Source organism: Dromiciops gliroides, chromosome 3 (assembly GCF_019393635.1).
Source record: "Dromiciops gliroides isolate mDroGli1 chromosome 3, mDroGli1.pri, whole genome shotgun sequence".
Classification (NCBI taxonomy): Eukaryota; Metazoa; Chordata; class Mammalia; order Microbiotheria; family Microbiotheriidae; genus Dromiciops; species Dromiciops gliroides.
This window is the reverse complement of record NC_057863.1, coordinates 582,201,049-582,227,655: the sequence shown is the minus strand read 5'-3', so window position 1 is coordinate 582,227,655 and position 26,607 is coordinate 582,201,049. Positions and strand designations below refer to the sequence as shown.

The window sequence follows — 26,607 nt, the reverse complement described above, 5'->3', positions numbered from 1 at the left end:
TAGTTGGAGTTATCCCTCTCATCCTCCTAGCCACACAAATATTCCTCCATTCCTGGAGTTCCGGTTTCCCAAATATCACCAGATTCTTGGCTCAGTCTATCATTCTTTTTTTTTACATGTGGACCAGATGGTTCCTGTCCTGTACAGGATTCCCAAGTGGCTGATTGACTGCAGTTGGACTGGGTCTTAAGCCAAGGCTGGGATATAAATACTCCCTTCTGAGAGGCCTGTGTCCTGCTCTTCTTTCCATGTCAGCACTACAAACAGGCTGCTGTCACCAGGACAGGGTGAGTGACTGTATGGGCTAACTAGGTTAAAGGGGGCTTGGGCTAGAAATTCATTGGGAATAACCCATAGAACAAGGGTGGAAGTGAGGATGCCAATGTGGGGGTTGGGTGGGACTAGGAGGAAAAATCTAAGGGCAACTGGTGCAGGGGACATGGAAGGGGAGGACCTATAAAGGGGGATTCAAAAGTGAGATCCGGAGAGGAATCTAGGGAGAATTATGTGGAAGGCCTTTTCTAAGGGACATCTAAGAAAGGTGAGGGGTGTGCTATGGCATGAACTCCAGGTTGAACATCAAGGTTGGCTGACCTTAGTCCTAAGGATCTGTATAGCTCTTCTAGGGTGATGTAGGGACTTGGCCTTCTCATAGGAGGGTTGAGTTGAGTAGATAAAGGAGAGAAGGGACTAATGATGTCCCAGAAGACAGGGAGATTTCCTTGATTTATAAATTAGTGAAGGCTCCAGGTCATATGCAGAGACTGAGGGTAGAGGGACAAACATGATATGATAGAAAAGGAGTCAGTTCATCCTTATTCACTCCACAGGTCCACCCCTAGAACAGCAAAATGGTGAATTGGGTGAAGAAATTGGGATCTGCTTCCTCCCCTACCTATACTCTTTCTCTTCATTCCAATATCCCCTTCATTCAACACCTTCAATGAAATCTTCAGGCTACTTTCTGCCATTTGCTCTGAAGAAGGAATAACTGAATGTGCTGCTCAGTCTTGGGGGAAAGGGAGAAGACAATAACTGAACCAAAAAATGAATTTCTAACAATATTATTTCAGGACCTTTTGTGGAGATCTTCTGGCCCTGCCTATTGGAAGATTGCTAGATTTCTAACAATACCATACTGCTAGCTTATATTACGTCTTTGGGTAAGTTTGGTCTTTACACAGTAGAAGATAGAGAGACAGCTTAGTACAATGGAAAGACTCAGGAGGAAGAGGATCTAGGTTCTAATCTTTCCTCCAATATGTACTACCTGTGTAGCCTCAGACAAATTATTTAACCTCTACCTCCATTTTCTCTACTGTAAACAGAAGGGGTTGAACTAGATATTATATTGAGTTACTGCTATATCTATATCTAGAATTGTCTAAAACTAGGGAGACGCTGACAATTTATGAGTAGAAATATGTCCAGAGCATGGATGGATGTAACTAATAGTAGCAGATTAAGGCTTATTATAAGAGGAAAAAATCCTACCAATTCATTTGTTCAACAATCAATTATTGTATGCCTATTGTATATAGAAGTTTATGCTAAGGGAATTAGGAGATACAAAGTTAAGATATATCTGTTCCCTTAAGGGAGCTTATAGTCTACTAGAGGAAGATATACTCATACTATGTAGTAGAGTAATACATGCAAAATAGTAGATAAATACAATGCAAAATTATTTTTTCGTCATAAATGATTTTCAGAAGTACAAAATATTATGTGATTTAGGGGGAGGAGAGGTCAACTGACAGAAAAGATTAATGACGTTTTCATTTAAGAGGTGATATTTCCTTTGAATTTTGAAACCTAGGTAGGCATTTAAGGGGCAAAGATGGGTAAGAGAGATATTCCAGGAAAAAGTGAGTGACATAAACAAAGTTATGAAGGAAGGAAAATGCAGGAACTATTTGGGGACAATAGTAAATTATAATCAGAATATAGGTTTTGTGAAGGGAAAGAAAATAAGACAGGGAAGGTTCAGTATTACAAAACTGGGAAGGATGATAATGAGTCACTGAAGACTTTTTTTTTTTTTGTAAAAGAGATTCTGGGTCAGGTACAAGTTCGATTAAGTGGTCTCTGACATCCCTTCCAGTTCTTATCTTTTGTAATTCTGTGAATGAGTTTGACAATTGATGGGATATGAAAAGGGAGGAAGTCAAGAATAAGTCCAAGGTGTCTAACATGGGAGACTGGGTAGCACCACAAGTACAACTAGTAAAGTTAGTTGGAGGACTAGGTTTAAGGAAGAGATGATAACCTCACTTAGGGACATAGTGATATTTTGAAGTACAGAGGCCTAACACCTAGATGCTAGCTCATTAACTTGTACAACCTAACATGCCTTTAAATCAAAACTTCTTCATCTCTGTTTTAGATAGAAGAATGGTTGGCTATTTTCTCTTGTAAGGAGGGAAAATGATGCTAGAGACCCTGGATGTGAGAGCATTTGTTTCTTTAGAGAAAAAACCCAGATATTGCAAAGTTGTTTGAAATACAAATTCCCTGCATAGACATATAAATATAAATACCCTGGATAGACTTTTTTTCTTATTCTGAAGTGGTTTTTGTTTGTTTGTTTTTTTCTTGCAGGGCAATGAGGGCTAAGTGACTTGCCCAGGATCACACAGCTAGTAAATGTCAAGTGTTTGAGGCCAGATTTGAACTCAGTTCCTCCTGAATCCAGGGTCAGTGTTTTATCTACTGTACCACCTAGCTGCTCCCCCCATAGACTTTTTAGCAAGATTATTCAAAGTTAGATATCAGGAAGAATGTACTAACTGTTAAGATCAGAATAGGAGAAAGGAAGCTGAGAAACTTCTTTCTGGGTCAATTTCTAAAAGTGGGTGGAAATCCCAACTTGCCTGAGCTGGTCTAAGGTAGTCTGGTCTAAAAGCAGGTTATTAACTGAGAAATCAAGAACCTGAGAAATCTCAGATTTGGTATATTCTTGGAAGCTTGTATGAGACTTCCCTTAAAATCAATCTTCCAGGGTAAACATCCTATCATTGTCTCTCACTTTCCTCCACAGTGATATGATTAACATGATATCCAAAAGAACTACTGCTACCATTGAGAGGAAGGCTTGGGCACAAGAGCAGAATTCTGTCACCCCCAGTATCCTCCCTCTGAGGGAAGCTCCTTCTCCCCCCTCATACCCATGTTTCATCATCCCAGGCACACACTTTTGATCCAGCAGAACTCTGGCTTGAAATGAAAGGAAGACATGAATAGGTCATGGGCCTGACCTTATGGCTCCAAATTTGGTGTAGATGCAGAGATCTCAGCTCTTGCCTCGGGACTCTTACTTTTTAGTCATTTGCTTATCTTTACTTTCAATCCTGCCACAGCACCTCTTCCCCACTCTCTAACCAGAAGACTTCAACTCATACTTCATAAAAATAGAACTCCTTCCTCTTCTTCCCTAAAATTACATTCTTCATTCTTGTCTCAGATGAAAAGGTGGCCTACCTCCTTACCAAAGACAAGTACTCTCAATCCCATTCCCTCCAAAAAAACTGGTCCCCCTCCTAACCTTTCCTTATGATGAAGCTTCTTGATGAAATGGACAGAGAGTTGAACTTAGAATCAGGGAAACCAAGGACCAAATTTCATTTCAGAAATTTCTGGTGCCTTAACCCTTCTTTGGTTTCTTCATCTGTAAAACGAGGAGATTGGATTTGGTAGCCTCTGAGGTAAAATTCAGCTCTAAATTTATAATGCTACAATCTTCTCTACTGTCAGTCAAGCAATTAATAAACATTTGTTAAACATCTACTTTGTTCTAGACACTGTGGTTAGTGAGACATAGAAAGAGAACCAAAAGATGGTCTCTGTCCTCAAGAAGCTCATAATCTGATTAGGGAGACATTAAGCAAACAAATAGGTATAAACAAATTCTATACAGGATAAATAGGAAATAATTAAAAGAGGGAAGGCACTAGAATTAAGAGGAGTTGGGAAAAGCTTCCTGTAACGGATACAACTTTTGTTGGAACTTAAAGGAAGCCAAAGAAGCCAGTAGGTAGAGATAAGGATGATGAGCATTCCTGTCATAGAGGCAGCCTCCTCTTGGTTAAACTCATTAGAAAAGCTATCTACTCTGGGTAACTCACCCATCTCCTATGTCTGTCTGTGTCTCTGTCTTTCTCTGTTTCTCTGTCTGTCTCTAGCTCTGTTTCTCTGTCTCTGCCTCTCTCTCTCTCTCCCCCTAAATGCTTTGCAATATGGGTTCTGATCTCCTAATTCAAATGAAATTGCTCTTTTCAAAATTACCAATGATCTCTTAATTGCCAAATCTAATGGCCTTTTCTCAATCTTCATTTTTAACATATTTGTAGTATCTAGGTTTTGTGACCCTGATATCTCCTGGTTCTCCTTCTACCTGTCAGAATAATCTTTTCATTTTTGATATTGTTTTTTTTTTCATCCAGGTCATGTACACTAACATTGGTTGTCCCTCATGATTCTGTTCTGGGCCCTCTTTTCTTCTGCCTCCAGGCTATTTCATTTAGTTATCTCATTAGTTCTGATGGATTCAATTATCATCTTTATCCAAAGGATTCTTTTATTTATCTATCTAGCTCAAGTCTCTCTAAATAAATCCAGTGGTCATTATCAACTGCCTTTTTGATATCTACAACTAGATGCCCTGTATGCAGCTCAAGCTCAGCATATCCAAAGCAGAACATATTTTCTTCCTTCTCAAAATCTTCCATTACTCCTAATTTTTCTATTATTGTAGAGGATTCCCCCATCCTCATAGTTATCTGGGTTCACAAATCAGAATCATCCTTCAATATTCACTCTCACTCAACCCATATATCTAGTCTGTTGCCAAGTCTTGTCATTTTTAACTTCTCAGCATCTTCTCTCTAAGTCTTGTGCTCTGTACTCAAACAGTCACCAACCTAGTTCAGGTTAATCATATCTTGCCTGAATTATCACCAAAGCCTTCTAATTGGTCTCCATGTCATAAGTCTATTCCCACTCCAAGTCATTTTCCACTAAGCTGCCAAAGTGATTTTCCTAAAGCATAGGTTTGACCTTATCCCCTCATCATTCAATGACTTCCAGCAATTCCCTGTCACCTGTATGATCAGATATAAATATAAACATTTGATTTTTAAAAACGTTTTACACCCTGATTCTTTCCTCCCTTTCCAGTATTAGTATACATTATTCCCCTTCATAGATTCCATTATCTACGTGCACTGGACAATACATTTCATCTCCCATTTCTGTGTGTTTGGCCAGGCTATACCAAATTCTTGGAATATTCTCTCTCTTCACCTTTACCTATTAGGTTTAATTCATATCTTATCTTTAGTAGGAAGCATTACCTGGTCCGCACCACCAACCACCATCCCTCCCATCCCTGTCCCCAAGTGCTGTTAATGCCTTCCCCTCTGTTATTGCCATCTCTCTTCTCAAGGGTCATGCATGTAGCTAGTGATTCACGTTTCCTCTTCCATTACAAATTCAACTCCTTGAGAGAAAAGTTAGAGCTTTAACAAATCTTTATTGACTGTCTTACTCTCAGTATCACAGTTTTACCAAAGTTCATTTGCCCCACCACCTCCAGCTGTGTCATAGTAGGTGCTAGGGATGTAGAGGGAAAAGGAGTAAAACGTGCAGCAGCCTCCTTTCACATGTGGGAACATTTATTTACAAAACTACCCCAAATTCTAACTTTAATGATGAGGGAAGGGAGGGGAAGTAATGCATCTGGGGAAACCCCACTAAGATATTTCAGCATATAAAAACCAATAAAAATGTATCGCTATCACAATTTTGAAATCCATATGAAAAGAATCCTGCGTAAAGAATCCACAATATCATCTCCATTTTTGTGTTTCCAAAACAACAATATTGGGAACAGAAAGGATAGACCATTCTCCTCGTTTTTTGCTTGTTTCTATAATGGTTAGATTCAGGAGGCATAGAAAGAATCTCAGATAAATTCTTAGAATTTTCCTTGCCCTCCACCCTCCCAAATCTACCTTTCTTAAAGTGACTAAAAATAAGGCACCTCTCTCACCAGACTTCACTGGTTTAGGTAAATTCTTATTTTAAAAAAGATTCAAGATTGTAAACACATGATTGTATTCACTTATTATACATAAAAAATAATGTATAAAACAGTGAGCTAAATTTGCAGACCTCTCCCTAGGAGACAGGAAGCTACTCTTTCTGTTCCTAATGGTTCAGTCCTGGGAGTCCCCCTGCCCTCCCCACAAATTTTACTGGTTAGACTTACAGTTTCTTGCTCTTATCCCAAAGTTTCAAATTACTGGGAGGCTTTTCTCCTCACTCCCAAATCTCACTCCATCCCACTTTGCATTTAGGAATCTTCTCTGCATTATTTAATAATATCTAATAGTGTCAGCAGCTTCTTGTAGCTCCTTACATTCAGTTCCTGCTTGAAGAAAGTTTTCAATCAGCTAAGAGTCAAGTTAATGGCATTTATTAAGTACTTACTATGTGCCAAGCACTGCTAAGTGCCAGGGATTTAAAAAAAAACAAACAAAAATAGACCCTACTCTCAACAATCTCAGAGTTTAATGGGGAAGACAAGAAGCAAATAATTATGGAAAATATATTGTCCTCCTGGCTGTTCCAAGACACTTCACTTCTGGGATATGGTCATTTTTTTTTTCTGGCTGTTCCCCCCTGCCTGAAATACTCTTCCTTCTCTGATCCAACAACTACTGACTTCCCTGGCTTTCTTTAAGACCCAAATAAAATTCTTCCTTCTACAGGGAGATTTCCCTAACTCCTCAATTCTAATGCTTTTCCTCTTTTAATATTTCCTGTAAATATATTTTTATATATTTGTTTTCTTGTTGTCTTCTCCAATAGATTGTAAACTCTTTGAAGACAGGGACTGTCTTTTGCCTCTTTTTGTTTCCCCAGTACTTAGCACAGTGGTTGGCACATGGTGGACACAACAAATATATATTGATTTATTGAGATAATCTCAAAGAAAAAGTACTAGGCTAAAGTGTGACCAGGAATGATGTCTTGCAGGTGAGATTATAATGTAGACTCAGAGGGAAGCACAGAATTGAAAGTAAGGGAGAAGGCCATTTCAGGCATAGGGAACAACCAATGAAAATGTCTAGTGATGAAGTGTCCTGAGTTTGCAGAGGCAAGGGGCACAGTTTCATTGGATCACAGAGTATTGGAGGGACATCAGGTATAATAAGAGTGGATAATAAGTAATAAAGTAGATAGGGGCCAGTTTACAAAGAACTTTGAAAGAAAAAAGATATGTGATGCTCTGAGTAATAGGGAACTATTGAATTTTATTGAATGAGTATGATATCAAGACTTGTGTTTTGGGAAGACCAGTTTGGCAGTTTATTGTAGGATGGCCTGGAGCAGAGAGGAACTTGGGGCAGGAACATCTACCATAAGACTATGGCAATAGCTGAGATGTGAAGTGATAACATCCTGTACCAAGGTGGTGATAGTGTCATAGGAGAGAGGGGGTACATATGAGAGAAATTATGAAGATAGAAACGATAGAGTGTGATGAAGAATTGGATTTAGTGAATGAGAAAGATTAAGGAATTGATGATGATACCTAGGTAGTGACTGGGAGAAAGTAATAGAAAAGTTCAGAAGAGAAGAGGGGTCAGGGGGACTAGAGATAATAATAGTTCTGACATGTCAAGTTCAATTGATGTTATGGGACATTAAATTTGTTATGTCTAATAGGCATTTGGAGATGTGAGAATGGAATTCAGGACAGAGCTTACAGTGGACAAATAAATCTGAGATCATTTTTATGAAGATGATGATTGAGTTTATAGGAGTTGATAAGATCAGAAATTGAAATAGTATAAAGGGATAAGATGACTCAGAATGGAGGCATGGGGGATCTCTATAGTTACTGGCCATGACCTGAATGAACATCCAGCTAAGGAGAATAAAGCAGATCAGGCAAACTGGTCAAACAATAAGAGAGCAGTGTCACAAAAACTTAGAAGAGAGTATCAAGAAGAATCAAGTGATGAATCATGTCTAAAGCTACTGTGAAGGTTCAAGAAGGTGAGAATTTAGAAGAGGCCATTAGATTTTGCAATTTGGAGAAATTATTTTCAATTGATTGAATATGAAAGCCAGATTGTAGAGATTTAAAAAGAGAGTGAGAGGAAAGGAAATGGAGACTCTGGCTTTAGATGGCCTCAATGGTTTAGGAACAAAAGGGAAGAAAAATACAGAATGATACCTAGTAGGGAATAGATAGGTCAAATGAGGGTTGTTTGAAGATGGGAAAATGTGTGTGTTACTATGCAATAGGGAAGCTGCTGGTAGACAAGGAGAGATGGAAGATTCATGAGAAAGTGGGAATGATAGAGGAGACTTTATTCTGGAAATCAGGAAATAGAATAGGTCACGTGTGCATGTAAAGGGCTTTTAACCTTATCAAGAAAAAGATTCACCTTTTATTTTAGACAGTGCTGAAAGAGCTATAGTGGAAGTGATGTGAGCTCTATATCTTAGTGATGTGAGGGGAGAAGAGAGAATCCTCGGTGAATGGCTTCATTTTTTTCAGTGAAATATGAAGCTTTCTCAATTGAGACAATGAAGGGAGCTAGGGGATGTTTGAGGAGGGATGAAAAGGTTTGGAAGAGCCCCAATAATATATAAGATAGTGAATTTATTAGGGAGGTATAGAAGAATTACTAATTGCAGCAAGCTCTAAGTTGAGATTATATAACATAAATCTATAATGAATCCAGTCAGTAGAGGTTCATTATTTTCTCCTGGTCTGTTCATCAGTGCATGAATAGTAGTAAGGACAACAGATGGTTCAAGTAATCCAGGCCCGAGGCTTTGTAGGGCAAACCTAAGTAATACCTTTCCTTCCTTCCTTCTTCTTTCTCTCTTTCTTCTTTCCTTCTTTCTCTTTCTCTTTCTTACAGAACTATTTGGAACAGCCAATATCAAATGAAATAGGAATTTTCATATATAAAAGAGGAGAGATAATAAGGATTGTACATGAAACTGGATCTCTATTATGAACAACTTGCTTTCTCTTAAAAAAAGTCAGTATGTAATTTTCGAAACTGGCATTTATGTGTTTCTTTCTAGTTTCTATCCTCTCTGTGTGCTTAAACAATATGTCAATGACCCTCATTTCCTTTTTTTTTTCTTTTTTCGTGAGAGAAGGGGACAGCTTTATGCCTATCTCTCTACCCTACCCCATTTTACAAAAAACATCATGGAAAAACAAGAACCTACTTGCAAATACATGTATTTAAGCAAAGCAAAATCCCAAATCACTTATATAGGAAATATATCTTATTCTACTTTTTGAGTCCAACATCTGTCTGTCAGTAGATGAGTTGCCTACTTCACGGCTGTTTTTCAATGAGGGTAAGCATTCTGCAAATGTATGTATGTATGTATGTATGTATGTGTATGCCCATACACACACACACACACACATATATATATATATATAGCCACTTATCAATGAGGTATCCATGTTATTCTTCCCCTCTTTTTGTCCCCTGTTTTGTTTTGCATGACCTCTGCTTGGCATTGCCCATGACTCAGCTCCCTGCACTAAATATAAACAGTAAAGGTTCTAACTTCAGGGGTCCTGGGGAACATCATGACAAGAAACATAATGCAGTGGAAACAATTATGCTATCAAAGCAAGAGAAAAGGAAATTAAAAGAAATTTTATGGTTCTAACATGTGAAAGAAGCCTTGATGACAATCCTTACAAATTGTATTAGGAAGGCTGTATAGAAAGGCTTCCATTGGATTCAAACATTGGATTCTGGGAGTTTCTCATACAGTCTGCCAATTCTGTAGGCATGTTATAACAGGCTTTCTCCTGCTCTTAATAGCATAAGCTTCTCCTGAGTTATCTTTTACCTCTTTAATAAAATTAATATTTTTCTACAATGTGGCTCTTGTTTCCATGATCTTCCTTAAGACTCACATATTCTATGGTTTACAGAATAGTTTTCATTTTTTGGTTAGTAGGTGAAAATATATGTCCATTCCCCTATGTGACCCATTGATCCTTCCCTTGTAACAAAAAGTTTAGAACAAAAGGTTTTTAAAAAGCATTTAATGAAATCAACCAATACATTGACAGCATTTGACAATAAAAGCAATATTCAACATTCATAGTCCTTCACATCTGCAATAATGGGATCTCTTCTCTGAGCCAAGCTTGGTCATTATAATTAAACTATTCTATTTTCGTTTTCTCATATTGTTGTGAAACTTAGGTGTGTACATAAATACATATGTAAACATGTGTATACATTATATTATATTATATCATATTATATATTTATATGCTTATGTATATATACATATATATATATACACACACACACACTTTTTTTTACCTATTTTGTCAAGATACTATTACTTAGAAATCTTAGGGAAAAGCTAGACTTCAGCTACTCTAATTGATGTCATAGACAAGCTCTTCATTTAGTTGGGTAATATGAAAAATGTATGTTGTTCCCTACCCAAAAATTGAGAAGGAGTAAAATATAATATAGCAGAGAGGAGCACAAAATTGACTTGGGTATGGCAAGAATATTGTGGGGGAAAAAAGCAATTCACTAAAGGGTTTTGGTTACAGAAAGTCAAGCAAGAACAAAGATACCCATTGGAAAGGCAATTTTTCATAGTCCTTCAGGGTAACCTTACCTAGGTTTCCCCTAGCCCTTTGCAGTTATCAAGATTGCATACTATTAAAAATATTTTTGTTGAATTTGAGTTCTTAACAATCTCCTTCCCTCCCCACCCTGCACTAGATAAGGTGACCACTTTTCATATGTATGTGTGTATATGTGTGTGTGTGTGTGTGTGTGTGTATAAGGCCATGCTATGCATGTTTCTATTTGTCAGTTCTTTCTCTGGAGGTGCATAGCATCTTCCTTCATGAGTCCTTTGTAGTTGATTTTAATATTTATAATACTGAGAATGACTTAGTTGTTCACGGTTATTCTTTGAACAATACTACTGTTACTGAATACAATACTTTCTTGGCTCTGCTCCCTTCACTCTTTATTATTTCATGCAAGTCTTTTCAACTTTTTCTAAATCAACTTGCTCAATAATTTTTATTTATTTATTTTTAACTTATGGAATAAAACAAGCATTTCCATTATATTTTATATAGCACAGAAGTATTTTATCACAATCATATTCTACAGATTTCCCTCAAATGTTGCACATCCCCTCAAATTCCATTTCTTTGCCACCACAGAGAGATCTGATATAAATATTTTAGAACATATAAGTTCTGGGGTAGCTAGGTGGCACAGTGGATAAAGCACCAGCCCTGGATTCAGGAGGACCTGAGTTCAAATGTGACCTCAGACACTTGACATTTACTAGCTGTGTAACCCTAGGTAAATCAGTTAACCCTCATTGCCCTGCCAGAAAAAAAGAACATATAAGTTATTTTCCTTTTTCTCTGATCACCTTGGGAAATAGACCTAATAGTGGTATTTCTGAGTCAAAGGGTATACATGGTTTTAAAACTCTTTGAGTAGGGGCAGCTAGGTGGCACAGTGGATAAAGCACCGGCCCTGGATTCAGGAGTACCTGAGTTCAAATCCGCCCTCAGACACTTGACACTTACTAGCTGTGTGACCCTGGGCAAGTCACTTAACCCCCATTACCCCGCAAAAAAAAGAAACCAAAAAAACAAAAAAAACTCTTTGAGTACAATTCTGGATTGCTCTCCAAACTGTTAGGATCAGTTCACAGTTCCACCAACAGTGTGTTAGTGTTCCAATTTTCCATATCCTCTCCAAAATTTGTCATTTTCCCCTTTTGTTATTTTAGCCAATATGATGTGAAATAATATCTCAGTTATTTTAATGTGCATTTCTCTAAAAATAATGATTTAGAGCATTTTCTCATATGACTATATATAGCTTTGATTTCTTAATCCCAAAACTGACTGTCCATATTCTTTCACCATTTATCAAATGGGAAGACACTACATACTCTTTAGGGAGATTTTTTTTTTGTAGGGCAATGAGGGTTAAGTAACCTGCCCAAGGTCACACAGCTAGTAAGAGTGTCTGAGGTCAAATTTGAACTCGGGTCCTCCTGAATATAGAGCCAGTGATTTATTCACTGTGCCACCTAGCTGTCCCCAAGGGATAAGTTGTAATATAGAAAACTTACCTTTCCAAATAATGTTATCCTTTAAGAAAAGACTTCTCTTTGGGAAAGCACAATGACAAAGTCTCAGAGTTGGAAGGGGCTGAAGAGAGAGCAACCAATCAAACCCCAAGAACTCTATTCACAATCTCATTAATAAGTGATTATGCGACACACTATCTTACAAGATGGGGGAAGATCACAGGGGTTTTTTCTCTGTGTTCAGAAAGACTTCCTGGAGGAGGGGACCTCTTGGGAACTGTTATAGTTAAGCCATCCCAGAGGACTTTGTCCCCAATTGTGCTGGGTCGTGAGAGCCAAACAGGTACTTATTTCTGTGAGGGAAAATTTTCCCAGTGAAACAGTGTCTCTGGAGAGCAAGGATAGTAAAAGTCCAGGCCTGAATCTTAGCCATGTTTATGTTGGCTGGGTGATCTCAGAGCACCAGTTTAGGCCTCAGTTCTCACTGTGACTCAGGGAGATTGCTGAGGAGGCCACAGTAGGGATAAAGCTAACCCATCCTATCTACAGAGAGAAGGGCAGACAAGGTCTTCTTAATTACAAAAGAAAATATTTCCACATGGTACATTTTTATAGCAAGCTCTTTCTAATAGGACATAGCCTGATATAGTAAAAATAATGAACCTAGATTAAAATCTCAAACTGGCCATTTGATGAATTTAAATGAATTTAATAGATTTAAATTCAAACTGGGTGTTGTGTAATTCTAGGCAAGTTTTTTAACTTCTCTGAGGTTCATTTTCCTTATTGATAAAATGGGATGCTACTAGCAAGTAATTGTAGAATTGTGGAAAAAAAGCATTTTGCAAATGCAACTATTATACACAATACCCTCATATCTACCTTCTGAGATTAGAAGATGATGATTATAATTTAAAGAGAGGGAATTGTTAACAGATGCTGATGATAATCTCCCTACCTCCCCAAACTAGGAATTTACCATTTTCCTTTCCCTGGGATTCATCAAAGTCATGAAAGCTATAGACATACTTTTGGAGATGATTTTCCCTTCCTCCCATTTGCTCTGGAGATTCATTATTTTCTTCCTTGCCATGTAGGGAAATGGACACAAACTTGGTGACTAACTGCCTGGTAGATTATGTAAGGGCTAAAATTCTAGCTAAACTATCTAAAATCTAATGAGTGGTCGCCAATAAATTATAAGCTTTAGCATCTAAGTGGTTAAGTATTTATTAAAGAGCATTAGGATCAGAGAGAAAGGTAAAAATCTAACTATTTCTAAGAGACCCTATCATCTGACCCACCATGGCGAGGTCAGGATCCAAAAAGAAACAGCACCCCTTCACCCGCGTCTGCTTCCTACTTCGTGTCCTCCTCCGAGAAATGGGAGGCTCCTCAAGTTGATTGGCTGGTAGCTTTGATAGACAGTACCCACTAGCAAACGGTCACTTCCTGATGCTAAGGACCTTGACCACATGGCTTGCCCTCAGAGGCCTTCACCTCATGGAGGTGCTTTGCTACAGTAAGTCTCCAGCAGGTGGCATCATTCCAATTGTTACAATTAGTAATAAATGACTTGGGCATTTTCTCAGTTCTCAACCTTGATCCTTGGAGTACTTGACACTGATGGTCACATTCTCCTGCTAGATGCTTACTCCCCTAAGGACTTTGGTGGGCTACTCTCTCTAGGTTTTCCTTCTAGCCATCATTAGATTTCAATCACTTTGGCTAGGCCATGATTCACATCCTGTACCCTAGCTGTGGGTTTATCTGTCCTGGGCACTTTCCTCTCACAAAGATTTTGGAGGCACCCCAAGACATAACAACAACAGGTTCCATTTGTATTTGGCATTATGTGGGCCCTCAGGATACAGCATTACTCCCTCCAACAAGGCTAGGAAGCTAAGGTCTATGTGGAAATACTGAGCCGAGGGAGGGTTTGAGGTATCTACTCACCTGCCTTCTATGAACCTTTTCCCATCTCCTGATATTCTGTCTGAACTCATCATCCAATGATTAACATTATCTTACCCCTTCTACCCTAGTGATATTGAACCTTACTTTGCTGAAAATTAAATTTCCCTCCCTAATACTGACTGCGTATTCCCTTATTTCCATCCCCCTCAACCCTCCCTTGTCCATATCCCATTCTAAGCCTTCTTACTTCTTTTACTCCTACTCCATAATTCACATACTTCTTTTCATGTTAGAACTCTTTGTCTCTTGCTCCTTTCATCTTTTGACACGCACAGAGACATGTATTCTTGTGGGTGACATAATTTCTGGCCTTTCCAGTATGTGTTGCATGTTCTCTAATACTACATTCCCTCTCACTCAACCTCAACTCACTGGTCACAGCAAAGGAAGCAGGATACTAATTCCTTATCACTAATTCTAGACTCTCCATTCTCCTTCAAGGTTTACCTCATCCATATCCTGTTGGCCATTATCTACTGACTACAGGACATCTTCTCTTCTAGCTTAATGAATTAATTGCCTGTCTCACGGTTTCTTTCTCTAACCAAATTGCTGCTCTCATGTTGATGTACCTTTAAATAATCTAACTTCCCAGTTCTTCAATATGATCAACTCCCATGGTCTATTTCTCTAACTTCATGCCCCAGTCTTCCACTCGACCTTGTCTATACCCATGCATAATTACAAATTTGATTTTGCTATCACTTCCACGTGTTCTTCCATATCTAAGGACTCAAAATCCTTTATCCAAACAAACTATTTTATCATGATAACTTCCTCTACACCTTACTGCCTCTAACCCTATTCTTCATCCTCACTTCAACCCTCAATGTTTTCACCCCTCCATATTTTCCTAAATCATCATACTTGCTCTGACTACACTTTCCTCCCATCTCAATCTAATGAACCAATTAATTTAATGAATCTACTGAACCCTTAATTAACCAGTTCAACTCTCTGTATTATTCCCACCATCAGCCTTCATTATTCCTACTCATGTGCTACTGAACAAATATCTAAGACATAATGTAAATGTGCTGACAGATAGCACCAAGAAGGGCAACAGGACAAATAAATAGGATCAAAAGTTAAAGGTAATGAGAGGAGCCTATACTGAACTGAGAACCAGAGAAACTTCTGAAAAGCTGAGTATCTATTAAAAAGGTTAGAAGACCTACTGACTTCTGGGAGTGACCCTGCTTCATTGCTTTCAGTTCTGATCTAGGACATAGAACTGGGCCCTGGAGCAAAAGTACCAGTTCTATTCTCTCCACAACTAAAGGTTGAAGGAAGTTGATTGGGGAGACAATTGTGCCCCATGAAGAATGCATTTCACTATCTCTTTGCAATTTGATTATATCTAATAAATGGTATGGCAACAGGATATTTGATTGCCTGAATAATATCAATATAAAGGGGTGGAAATTAAGCTAGGAAATTTCTCAGAGATTAAGGGATAGGATTCTAGAGATAAACATTTGTAGTCAGTAAATAAACATTTATTTAGCATGCCCTATGGGCCAGGCCTGCACTGTGCTAAGTTCTAGAGATACAAAGAAAGGCAAAAGGATATCCCCATCCTCAAGGATCTTATGATCTAATCAGGAAACAATATACAAATAACCATGCACATACAAGCTATATACAGGATAAATTGGAAATAATCAACAAAAAGAGTCACTGGAATTAAAGGTAAACAGGCAGGAAAGACTATAAAATATAATTCTGATTAATAATTTCATATCAAATCTTCAAAACATGAGCCACACAATATTTCCTATTGCACACTTCAAATCTGGTTGTTCAGGCTATTTCCACCACCTGTGCTTGGGCAGAAAGATCAACTTTTCCATACAAGTCAAAGAATTCTTCCTTGTCTGGATCCCAAGTCTTGGGGCTGGAGTAGATCACCCCCTAGTGGGCAAAATTATCTACATATTCTTGCTGATTGGGTTGCCATTGTTCATCATTTTCAAAGACTAGTAACATCATAATGTTGGAGCCTGGATTCACTATGTTTGGCTATGACTGATCAGACCAATATGAATTCAGAACCACCAATCGTCTGTTAGAACATTTGGAATGGAAGTAGCTCTGGTTTTGCATAGCTCACGTTTCCTTTGGGCTTCTACAATTTGCTTTGCTTCTGGAGTAAAGCTCCTTCATTGATTCAAGCTGTCCTGTGCTATATGGTCCTGTGCCAGAATTTCACATGTTCACAGTAAATACTAAAATTCTTCAGGAAAACCTTGAGAATGTCCTTTATGTGAGTTTCTTACCTTGTGAAGATTAACCCGATCTTGCTGGTTAATGGTAAAGTGATAGTATACAACTCTGTAAGCTTAGAAAGGGAAAGTCAGGAGCCAGGGTCAGCTGCCACAGCTACTGCCACACCTCATGTATCACCTGGAGTAAACATCAAATATATACCCACCTGTGTTACATAAATCTTAAAAATGATCTAGAATAAAAGTAACTAACATTTGTATAGCATTTAAAGATTTCAAAGCACTTTACAAACTTAGTATTATCTTCAAAGGAATTCTAAGAGGAAGGTGCTATTATTATCCACATTTCCTATATGAGGAAGTTGAAGCAAAAATAGGGCAAATGACTTACCTTGGGTCAAAAAGCTAGCAAGTAACTAAAGCTGAATATAACCTCAGGTCTTCCCTGATTTTAGGTCCAGCATTCTACGCACCACGCCACCTCAATCTAGAAGGGGCAATGTCAACCTAACCTGATTCACAAAACCATACCTAAATAACTTTCCCTTGTGACCCCTTCCTCAGCTACATAAAAAAGCCTTGCAATATAATTTCCACTACCCTGCCTCCTTTGATGTAAAGCACTTTTCCTGTCTGAGGAGGTCATTTAGAGACCGTAAAGAAACACTTCCAGACAAGAAAGAAACATATTTAAAAATTGACCTCCAGAACAGCTTCCTTTTTCTTTTTGTTTTTTCAGGGCAGTGAGGATTAAGTGACTTGCCCAGGGTCACACAGCTAGTTAAGTGTCAAGTGTCTGAGGCTGGATTTGAACTCAGGTCCTCCCGAATCCAAGGCCAGTGATTTATCCACTGCGCCACCTAGCTGCCCCTCCTTGATGTTTTCTAAACCTTTTGCTCCTAGTTTCCACATCAGAGATCTTAGATTGTACTCAGTTTCACTAATTGCTTATTATTATTATTATTATCATCATCATCATTATTATTATTATTATTATTATTATTATTATTATTATTATTTTAATGGGGGGGTGTCAGGACAATGAGGGTTAAGTGACTTGCCCAGGGACAGCTAGTAAATGTCAAGTGTCTGAGGCCGAATTTGAACTCAGGTCCTCCTGAATCCAGGGCTGGTGCTTTATCCACTGTGCCACCTAGCTGCCCCTCCTTGATGTTTTCTAAACCTTTTGCTCCTAGTTTCCACATCAGAGATCTTAGATTGTACTCAGTTTCACTAATTGCTTATTATTATTATTATTATTATTATTATTATTATTATTATTATTATTATTATTTTAATGGGGGGGGTCAGGACAATGAGGGTTAAGTGACTTGCCCAGGGACAGCTAGTAAATGTCAAGTGTCTGAGGCCGAATTTGAACTCAGGTCCTCCTGAATCCAGGGCTGGTGCTTTATCCACTGTGCCACCTAGCTGACCCTCCCCCCAATTCCTTATTCTTAACATGTTATTTAATCATACTTGATAAACCATTATCTGTCATCTAGTAGAGTAAGGAACCTTAATAGAAAATGGGGAAAGATGAAAGGAACTATGGAGAGATAATGTGGCATATTATAGAGAGTGCTGGATACAGAGTTCTGAAGATCAAAGTTAAAATCCCACCTCTGAGAATTGCTAGTGTAGTGTCTCCCAAAACATTATGCTAAGAGCATCAAGGATTTGAAAAAGTAGTGACAAGAATGAGGAGAAAGATATGCTGCTTCAGGGAGGGCCCATCCTTGCACTCAAGAAGAAAGAGAAAGAAATAATCATTTGCATTTGTACAGTGCTTTAAGTTTTGTGAAGCACCTCACAAAAATCTCATTCTATCCTCACAATAATTCTAACCTTGGGAGGTAGATAGATGCTATCCCTACTTTTGAGATGAGGAATCTGAGGAAAGCAGATGTTAAACAACTTGTCCAAGGTCACACAGGTAGTAAATGTCTAAGGCAGGACTTAAATTCTGACTCTCTTTACTACAGGGCCAGTGAACGATTGTTCGCTGAAATACGTAGCTGCCTTATTATATATGGGAGACAGTTTCCTTGCCATGACTGGCTATGTGTCCACATACCCTGCTCCAAAACAGGTTTGCTTAAGCCAGAATCAGACCGACATCCCTAACAGTACAAAATAGTAGAACCAGGGCAAGGAACAACCCTCCTGAGTTCCAGTTCACACCAGAAACCAAGTCAACACTTCCATTTCTTTAGTTGTATATCCAGAGTCCAGAGTTGCTTCCTCTGCTTCTGATGAATAATTCTGTCAGAAGAGTAAGTCAAACATCTCTACCCTCTGTTAAGGGCTAAAATTCTAGCTAAACTGTCTAAAATATCTAATGAGTGGTCGCCAATAAATTATAAGCTTTAGCAAGAGTTAGACTTTTAAGCATTTATTAAGGAGAATAAGAATTTGGTAAAGAGAGAGAGAAAGGCCTAGATTTCTATCTATTAAAGGGAGAGCACATTTTTAGCTCCCTTCTCCGCCAGCGTCCTCAGGAAAAAGCCCCGAGACTCCGCGCCAGTCTCTTCCTTCCTCCTCCCACTAGTCCGCGTCACTTCCTGATACCAAAGACAAGACTCCTGGTCTTGCCCTCAAAGACCTTCGCTTCATGGGCAGAACTCTTCTACAGTTAGTATCCAGCAGGTGGCGTTATTCCAATCGTTACAGTCCCCCCTGTTGTTCCTCAAGAAACAAAATGTTTCCTTGACGGAACAGTAAAAAGAATATAATAACTATTGATAACTAATAATATGTGAACAACAATATAGAAAAGGAAGAGAGGAAAGTTTTGTCCAGAGGGGCGATTTTTTTTTGTCCTCATGAACTGACGCTTTGACATTAGTCTTGCAAAGGGAGGGCCTCTGCAGAGAATACATATTACAGATGGTGTATATTATAACAGAAAGAGAAAAAAAAAAACGAAAACAACAAATCAAAACTGTTCATTTAAAGTCTCTGAAAGTCTTTTCTTAGATGTCCTCTAGGTGTAGTCGTGGAATGGAAGTCTTTTCAGGGGTTGATGTGTGGATGATGGTAATCAGCCAGGAAAATTTCCTACAAAATTGAGCTTAACACAACTTTAAAATAGCTTTGTCAATAATCAAATCAAACAATGAAAGTTCTCAAAAACATGTCTAAGGGAATTCATAATCTTAGTTGTTACACATGAAACATATAATAAAACAAAAATTGAACCATTCTTTAAAATCATAATATTACTATAGTCCCCCCTTATGGAGGGTAATTGAGAAGACAATTGCTGCAATATTAATTAATAAAAATAATTTTTATCTTTGTTTCATCACTTTTTGCATCATCTGCCTAATTATCCTCATGCCATTATGAGAAATTAAAAAATCTAATATAATTGGTAACAGGTGTCAAGGCCAAATTCAACACTGTATTTATCATGACACCTGAGATAATTATGGGGGTTACCATAAAAGAACAGAGAAATGATGGGATATGAGCATTCCCACACTTGAGCAGTATGTACTGTCCATGCAGTATGCCAGGCTTAAAATAGGTGGATGGAATATATGTCCATGCCACCGAACATATTGGAGGAAACTGAGTCAGACTTAATCAGATGCATGGGATTGAGATGTCCATGGCATCAGGCATATAGGAGGGAGCATAGAAGCCAGGTGTAGAAGTGAGATGGGTGGGATCAATACTTCCAGCCATCTGTACAATATTGTGGGGAAAAATAAAATAAAATATTAAACCAAGAGAATCCAACCTCAACATTAGTCAAAAGCCGTTCCCTCGGCCATACCTTGACTTCATGCATGTCTCCCCTCATGTGACAGTTCAGTGTCTGCTCTTGCATGTATTCCTCTTGTGATTGGATGGCATCTTGGCCAACTGGCATCTGATAACTCAGAATAAAGGCAATTAATGTCTTAAATGATAAGTTCCCATAATCCAAGTCTCATATGGATTTAAAAATTGAGGATAATAAATGATTGCAAAAAATGTGAATACATCTTGACTCAGAACACAATATATAATTATGCAACAATTTCAAATAATACCCCTTTTTTTTACTTAGTATACAATTACTTTTGTGAAAAATCAGAACATATTTGAATACAAGTTAAAGCACAACACAATCTCAAAGACAACTTTTACAAATGTTCCTCTCTTTTTTTTTTTTTGGAATATGCTTATCAAAAATAATACTTCTAGAATCAATTTACACTTGCCATGGCAAACAATTTGCCAGGGAAATGCTTTAAAGAGTTTGATCAAATAATCAGTTGAGAAAAAATAGCAAAAACAAATAACTCAGAATATGGGAGCACAATACTCCTAGAATTAACATTGTATTATGAAATCAAAACCATGTTTCAAAATTAGATAGATGAATGAATAGAAGAAAATACACGTGGAATAATAAAAGACAATGAAATTCAAACTAGGGAAATCTAAATGAGCATGAACTTAATATTAATAAGAGTATTATAAAATATAAACTTGATCACATGACTATAAAAAGCTTTTACAAATATTCTCCTTGTTTTAAAAACTAAGTATAAGACACAATCTCAAAAGCATGAAAATCTCTATGAAAATAAACCCATACCATTAATTTCAAAATGCATATGTAATAGCATAGAAATCCTATGTAACCTCAGAACTGATACTATTACTCTGAGTGAATTCAGAACACTTTTGATTCCGATATCTAAAATCCCCAATACTCATATCAATACCTTGCTGCTTACTTCTACATTTCTGTAAAATATGTACCCTTCCATGGCAAAAGAAGCGGAGTCTTGAACTATGGTGATGATTGTCATTCTTATTCAGCTTAAGTTTTTCTTCTTTAACCCCTCTATATTGTCTGTCGGGCTTTTCACCATACAAACGCTTTATAAGATTACTAATGAAAGACAAAAGCAGGTTAGCAAAATTATGAACAAATCGAGCATATCTGGAATTTAAAGGGTTTTCTAAGGTTGTTTCAGAAGCACAGCCAGGCTGGGGAAGGGCTGAGCCTGAAGCTGCAAATGTACTTAGAGAAAGTTTAGCATGCGCATCAGATCTCTGGACTTCCCAGGCAGGGGAAGCAATGGGCTTGGCCATGTGAGGAGTAGAGGGTGGGGTCTGGAGAGGAGGGGAGGGACCAGAGCAATTTGAATCAGACTTGATTTTGAACTCAGGCCTGGATTCCTCTTCCCCCACTTTGCCTCCAGGTGCTAGGGGATTAAAAGCTTCTAGAGGGTAGGTCATTGCCTCCAGGCATGCAAAATTAAAGCAACAATTACTGTTAGAACTGGGAAAAGCTGCTGGAATCTCTTCAGGTTTCTCTGAAAAAGCATGGTTGGGAGAGGGAGAGATATTTCCTTGTGTGAGTAAGTTGCTGGCTCTTTTAACAAAAATAAAAAGAAAAATAGAAAATCCACAAAAACAAAGCATTAACATGATCTTATCTCCCATTTGTCTGGTTAAACAGACTAAAATCAAAAATAGGGTAATTAGGGAGTTTAAAAGGTCCATTCGAAAAAATTTAAAGGGAAAACACCTGGCAATTCAGCAGTACTTAAGATTTAGGTTAGGGTAGGGGAAATTTCTTACCCAACCAGAAGATCAGAAGACTGAGGTTTAGCTTTCCTCTTCGTGGTCAGCCATCTGTTAAGGGCTAAAATTCTAGCTAAACTGTCTAAAATATCTAATGAGTGGTCGCCAATAAATTATAAGCTTTAGCAAGAGTTAGACTTTTAAGCATTTATTAAGGAGAATAAGAATTTGGTAAAGAGAGAGAGAAAGGCCTAGATTTCTATCTATTAAAGGGAGAGCACATTTTTAGCTCCCTTCTCCGCCAGCGTCCTCAGGAAAAAGCCCCGAGACTCCGCGCCAGTCTCTTCCTTCCTCCTCCCACTAGTCCGCGTCACTTCCTGATACCAAAGACAAGACTCCTGGTCTTGCCCTCAAAGACCTTCGCTTCATGGGCAGAACTCTTCTACAGTTAGTATCCAGCAGGTGGCGTTATTCCAATCGTTACACCACTAACATCCTTCCTGAACTTCAAGATACAGTTCAAGACTCTACATTTTCATGATTCTTTTCCTAACCCTCCCAATTAAAGATTATCCCACTGGTTTAGTCTCTCAGGATATCTTTTGACCCCTCTTAAGCTCAAAATAATTTTTCTATTTTCTGTCATAACCTCTAAGTAAAAGCTAGAACAGGAGTGGCTAGATAACAATTACGTAAAAAAATATCTTGGAGTTTCAATGGACTGTAAGTTCCTTGAGGATGGTCTTTTGACATTATTTGGATTTCCATCACTTATCACAGTGGCTGGCACATACTAGGCACTTAATAAATATTCAATGATTGATTGGATGACTAAAACTCATAAATCAAAAGAGTCACATAGTAAATCAAATTAGCCACTGAAAACTTGGCTTCAATTGACAGACATAGCAACTTGAATATGAGAGATGAAAGTCTCACAATCCTCTGACCTAAACAGCCCAGATAAAGACTATTACATTCAGTTCTGGGTCCTACATTTTAGAAAGGACGTTAACAAGGGGGCCAGCTAGGTGGTGCAGTGGATATAGCACTGGCCCTGGATTCAGGAGGTCCTGAGTTCAAATCTGCCATCAGACACTTGACACTAGCTGCGTAAACCTAGTCAAATCACTTAACCCCAATTGCCTCACAAAAAAGAAAAGAAAGGACATTAATAAGGAGGTACCCACCCAAGAGGATGGTGATAGAGATGGTTAACTGCCTAAAGGTCATGGAATGCAAAGACCAGTTGAAGACACTTAAGATGTTTAACTTGAGGGAGTGAAGGCTTAAGAAAGAATAATACAGCCGTCTTCTTCAGGTGACTGAAGGGGTGTCATATGAAAGAGGAATTGGGCATGTTTGTACTGGCCCATGAAGGTAAAGCTAATAACAATGTATAGAAGTTGAGTACACTTAGATATAATTCCAAAAAGAGAGCTAACCATAAATGGAATGGACTTCTGCAAGAGGTATTGGTTTCCTCCTCATTTCATCTTCAAACAAATTCTAGGTGGCCACTTTAGAAAGGATCTTTGTATAGGTACAAGTTTGACCATATAATCCCTGAGATTTTTTCTAATTATGCTATATGATGGTAGAGAATCATAATATCATAGATTAAGAGCAACAAGGGACCCTGTGACTCTGAGATCTAGCACCCTTTCTTATAGGTGCATCTACATGATCTGTTTAGCAAGGTGTCACATTAGAATGCATTGAAAACCTGATTTGACATGAGATGGGGAAGCTATAATGAGAGGAAGAAAAAAGTTCTGAATAAGGGATATTGCTTGGGGAAAACAAGGTCAGGAGGCTATAGTGACTTAAGAAACATGAATACAGCTTGAGATACCTGGGAATTGGGGAATCCTAAAAGGTTTAGGGACTGGTCATGTAGTAATTTCAGTCCAAAGTCTGAATGAGAAATGAAGGAATGAGAATCTCTGAGTTTAGATCCACAGCAGGGTCTTCTTTAACCCTAACAGACAGAAATGAATTAGATAAATATAAATTAGTTTACTTTTTTAGATACTATTATAGGAAGCAGAAGATATTTTTTTGTCACTGGAATTCTTCAGTTTGAAGCCTAATGAAAATTTGTCAATTATCCTATGGAATGGAATCCTATTTAATTATAGATTGAACTACACTATGAACTCCTTGAGAGGAGGGATTATCGTTTTTTTGTTTTTGTATTTTTGGTGAGACATTTGGGGTTAAGTGACTTGCCCAGGGTCACATAGCTAGTAAGTGTCAAGTGTCTGAGGCTGGATTTGAACTCAGGTCCTCCTGAATCCAGGGCCAGTGTGCCACCTAGCTGCCCCAAAGGGATTATCTTTTGAATTCTTTGTATCCCTATCACTTAGCACGGAGTCTGACACATAGGTGCTTGATGAATGTTTATTGACTAAGTGACAAATGGTATCTTAAGTATCTCTGAGATGCCCTAATCCTATGATGCTATTAAATTCTATTAAATAAGCAACCAGCTTGAGCTAAAGTTGTGTCTCTTTTCCCTAGGTGTCATCCTTCTCCAGGACAGCAAGGCTATCATAGTATATGAAGAAATCATCTTGACTCCTTTGACACACAAGAGTTTCTTCACTGACCACACTTTTAAACTCTACTTTGATATCAGTAGAGCAATGCTGTCTGGTTCAATCCTGGTGTCAGAGGCTAGAAGGTCTCCAATAGTTCAATGCTAGACAGATTGACATGATCCAATTTTACATTTGAATCTTTCTTATCTGGTCACCGGACTCATAACTACATGTAGAATTTACCGTAAGGTCTTCCACAGCTGGGTACTAAAGAGACACCTCCTTCTACACACACATACACACACACACAGCTGGGTTAAACCTTTGGACATCCTTCACCTACTCTGCATGGAGTACTGCCATCCTCAGCCACTAGGCCATGTCCTCCAACCACACAATGTCTCAACTTCCACCCTTTCTCCAGCTCGGGATACCCTGGAGAGAAGATATTCACAAGTGGCTCTCTATTCCCTTCTTCTTCCTCTACCTTGCAGCTGCTCTAGGCAATGGTGCCATTCTGGTGGCAGTAGCCCGGAATCCATCACTTCGTGAACCCATGCATTGTTTCCTCTCCATGCTTGCTGTCACGGACCTGACATTATCAGGCACCACACTACCTACCACGTTAGGATTGCTGTGGTTTGGTATAAGTCAGGTGGCCTTTGATGTCTGCTTGACCCAAATGTTTTTCATTCATGTTGCCTCAGTAGCAGAGTCATCAGTGCTGCTAGCAATGGCAGTAGACCGATGGGCTGCCATTGCCTGTCCACTGCGGTATTCTGCTCTCTTAACTCACAGAGTAGTTGCCAAGGTGGGACTAGCTGTGCTGGTCCGCTCAGCTCTCACCTTGCTACCCCTTCCATTCTTGTTGCTCAGGCTGACTTATAATGATCAGCGGAAGCTCACCCACTCTTTCTGCTTCCATCCAGATATCATGAAGCTGGCACATAATGAAACTGAGGTCAATGTTCACTATGGTCTCTTTGTTATCTTGTCTACAGCTGGTATTGACTCAGTCCTCATTATTCTCTCCTATATCCCTATAGCAAGGGTAATTCTGGGCCTTGGGTCATGGGGAGAGAGAGTGCGGGCAGCAGGGACCTGTGTGAGCCATGTGGCTGCTGTCCTAGTGTTTTTTGTGCCCATGATTGGACTTTCAGTCATGCACCGTTTTGGGAGTCATGGCCCATTGCCTCTGGCCTTGGTGGCTTACACCTACCTCCTGGTGCCTCCTGCTCTCAACCCTGTCATCTATAGTATCAAGTGTCAATGCATCTGGAAGACTCTGCTTAAGCTTTGCTTCTACCAGCCTGGAGCTCCCAGTTGGGGATCATCTCCTCATCCCACCCACATTGGAAATAAATCTCCCCCAATTACCTGCTCCCAGAGATACTCTGGTCAAATAGTTCAAATGGAGTCCCAACCCTTGGAGAGTTCCCAGTCTGATGAAACAGTCATTGGTCTAGTCTTTCAGGATGCTCCAGTATGATGGGGGATATGTGAGCTAAATCGAATGTCAACAAATAAAATTCAATCTATTTCAATACTAAAGAAAGTGTTCCAAAGCTATCAAATGAAATACTGAGGGGTTAGTAGGTGATAATGAAAAATGGAATGAGTAGAGTAGCTAGAGTTAGGTGTACTGTCAGTATAGAAAGGTTTTCTGTAGTATATGAGTTTAAAAACAAAAAATGGCTGAGGGTATAGGAGAAAGAATGCCAGATTTGAAATCAAGAAGTATTGGTTTATAGTATTGACTGCCATTTACAAGATTATATCTAATTACTTAATCTCTTAGGTCTTGAGTTTCTTTAACTGGTAAATAGATATTAACTAAATCTGAATACTTTAAAGGCTGCTCTGAAGGACAAATAAGCTAATATATCTGAAAACATTGAAAACTGTAGAACAGTATGAAAAAAATGAGGAATTATAGAAAGAGTCTTGGAGGGGAAGATTGTTATCTGCCTGTGACTTAGCTCTTTCTACATCAGGATTGCTGATGGAAAATTCATCATTACCTTGACCACTCCTTTGGGCTACCCAGGAGTGTCAAGAGGTTCAATGTTTCTGTCCTGTTGGCCCACCCCTTTACTACTTCAAAAATATTCCAAGTCCAAATTCCAAAGCTCCACTATATCCAGAGACCTAACTAAATTCTACCTTGTACCACC

General features: G+C 38.6%; 1 protein-coding gene across 1 annotated transcript; it reads left to right on the top strand.

Annotated features, from left to right (window-relative positions):
* The first annotated feature begins 190 nt into the window (after window positions 1–190).
* LOC122751236 (olfactory receptor 51G2-like) lies at window positions 191–25,989 on the top strand. The gene is made up of 3 exons (XM_043998215.1): window positions 191–287; window positions 831–1,163; window positions 24,414–25,989. The coding sequence occupies exon 3, from the start codon at window positions 24,813–24,815 to the stop codon at window positions 25,920–25,922; it is 1,110 nt and encodes a 369-aa protein (XP_043854150.1). The 5' UTR covers window positions 191–287; window positions 831–1,163; window positions 24,414–24,812; the 3' UTR covers window positions 25,923–25,989.
* Window positions 25,990–26,607: the final 618 nt, after the last annotated feature.

What these genes read in the sequence shown, in the direction of transcription:
- LOC122751236 (XM_043998215.1), top strand. Translation starts at nt 24,813, where the DNA reads ATGTCCTCCAACCACACAATGTCTCAACTTCCACCCTTTCTCCAGCTC.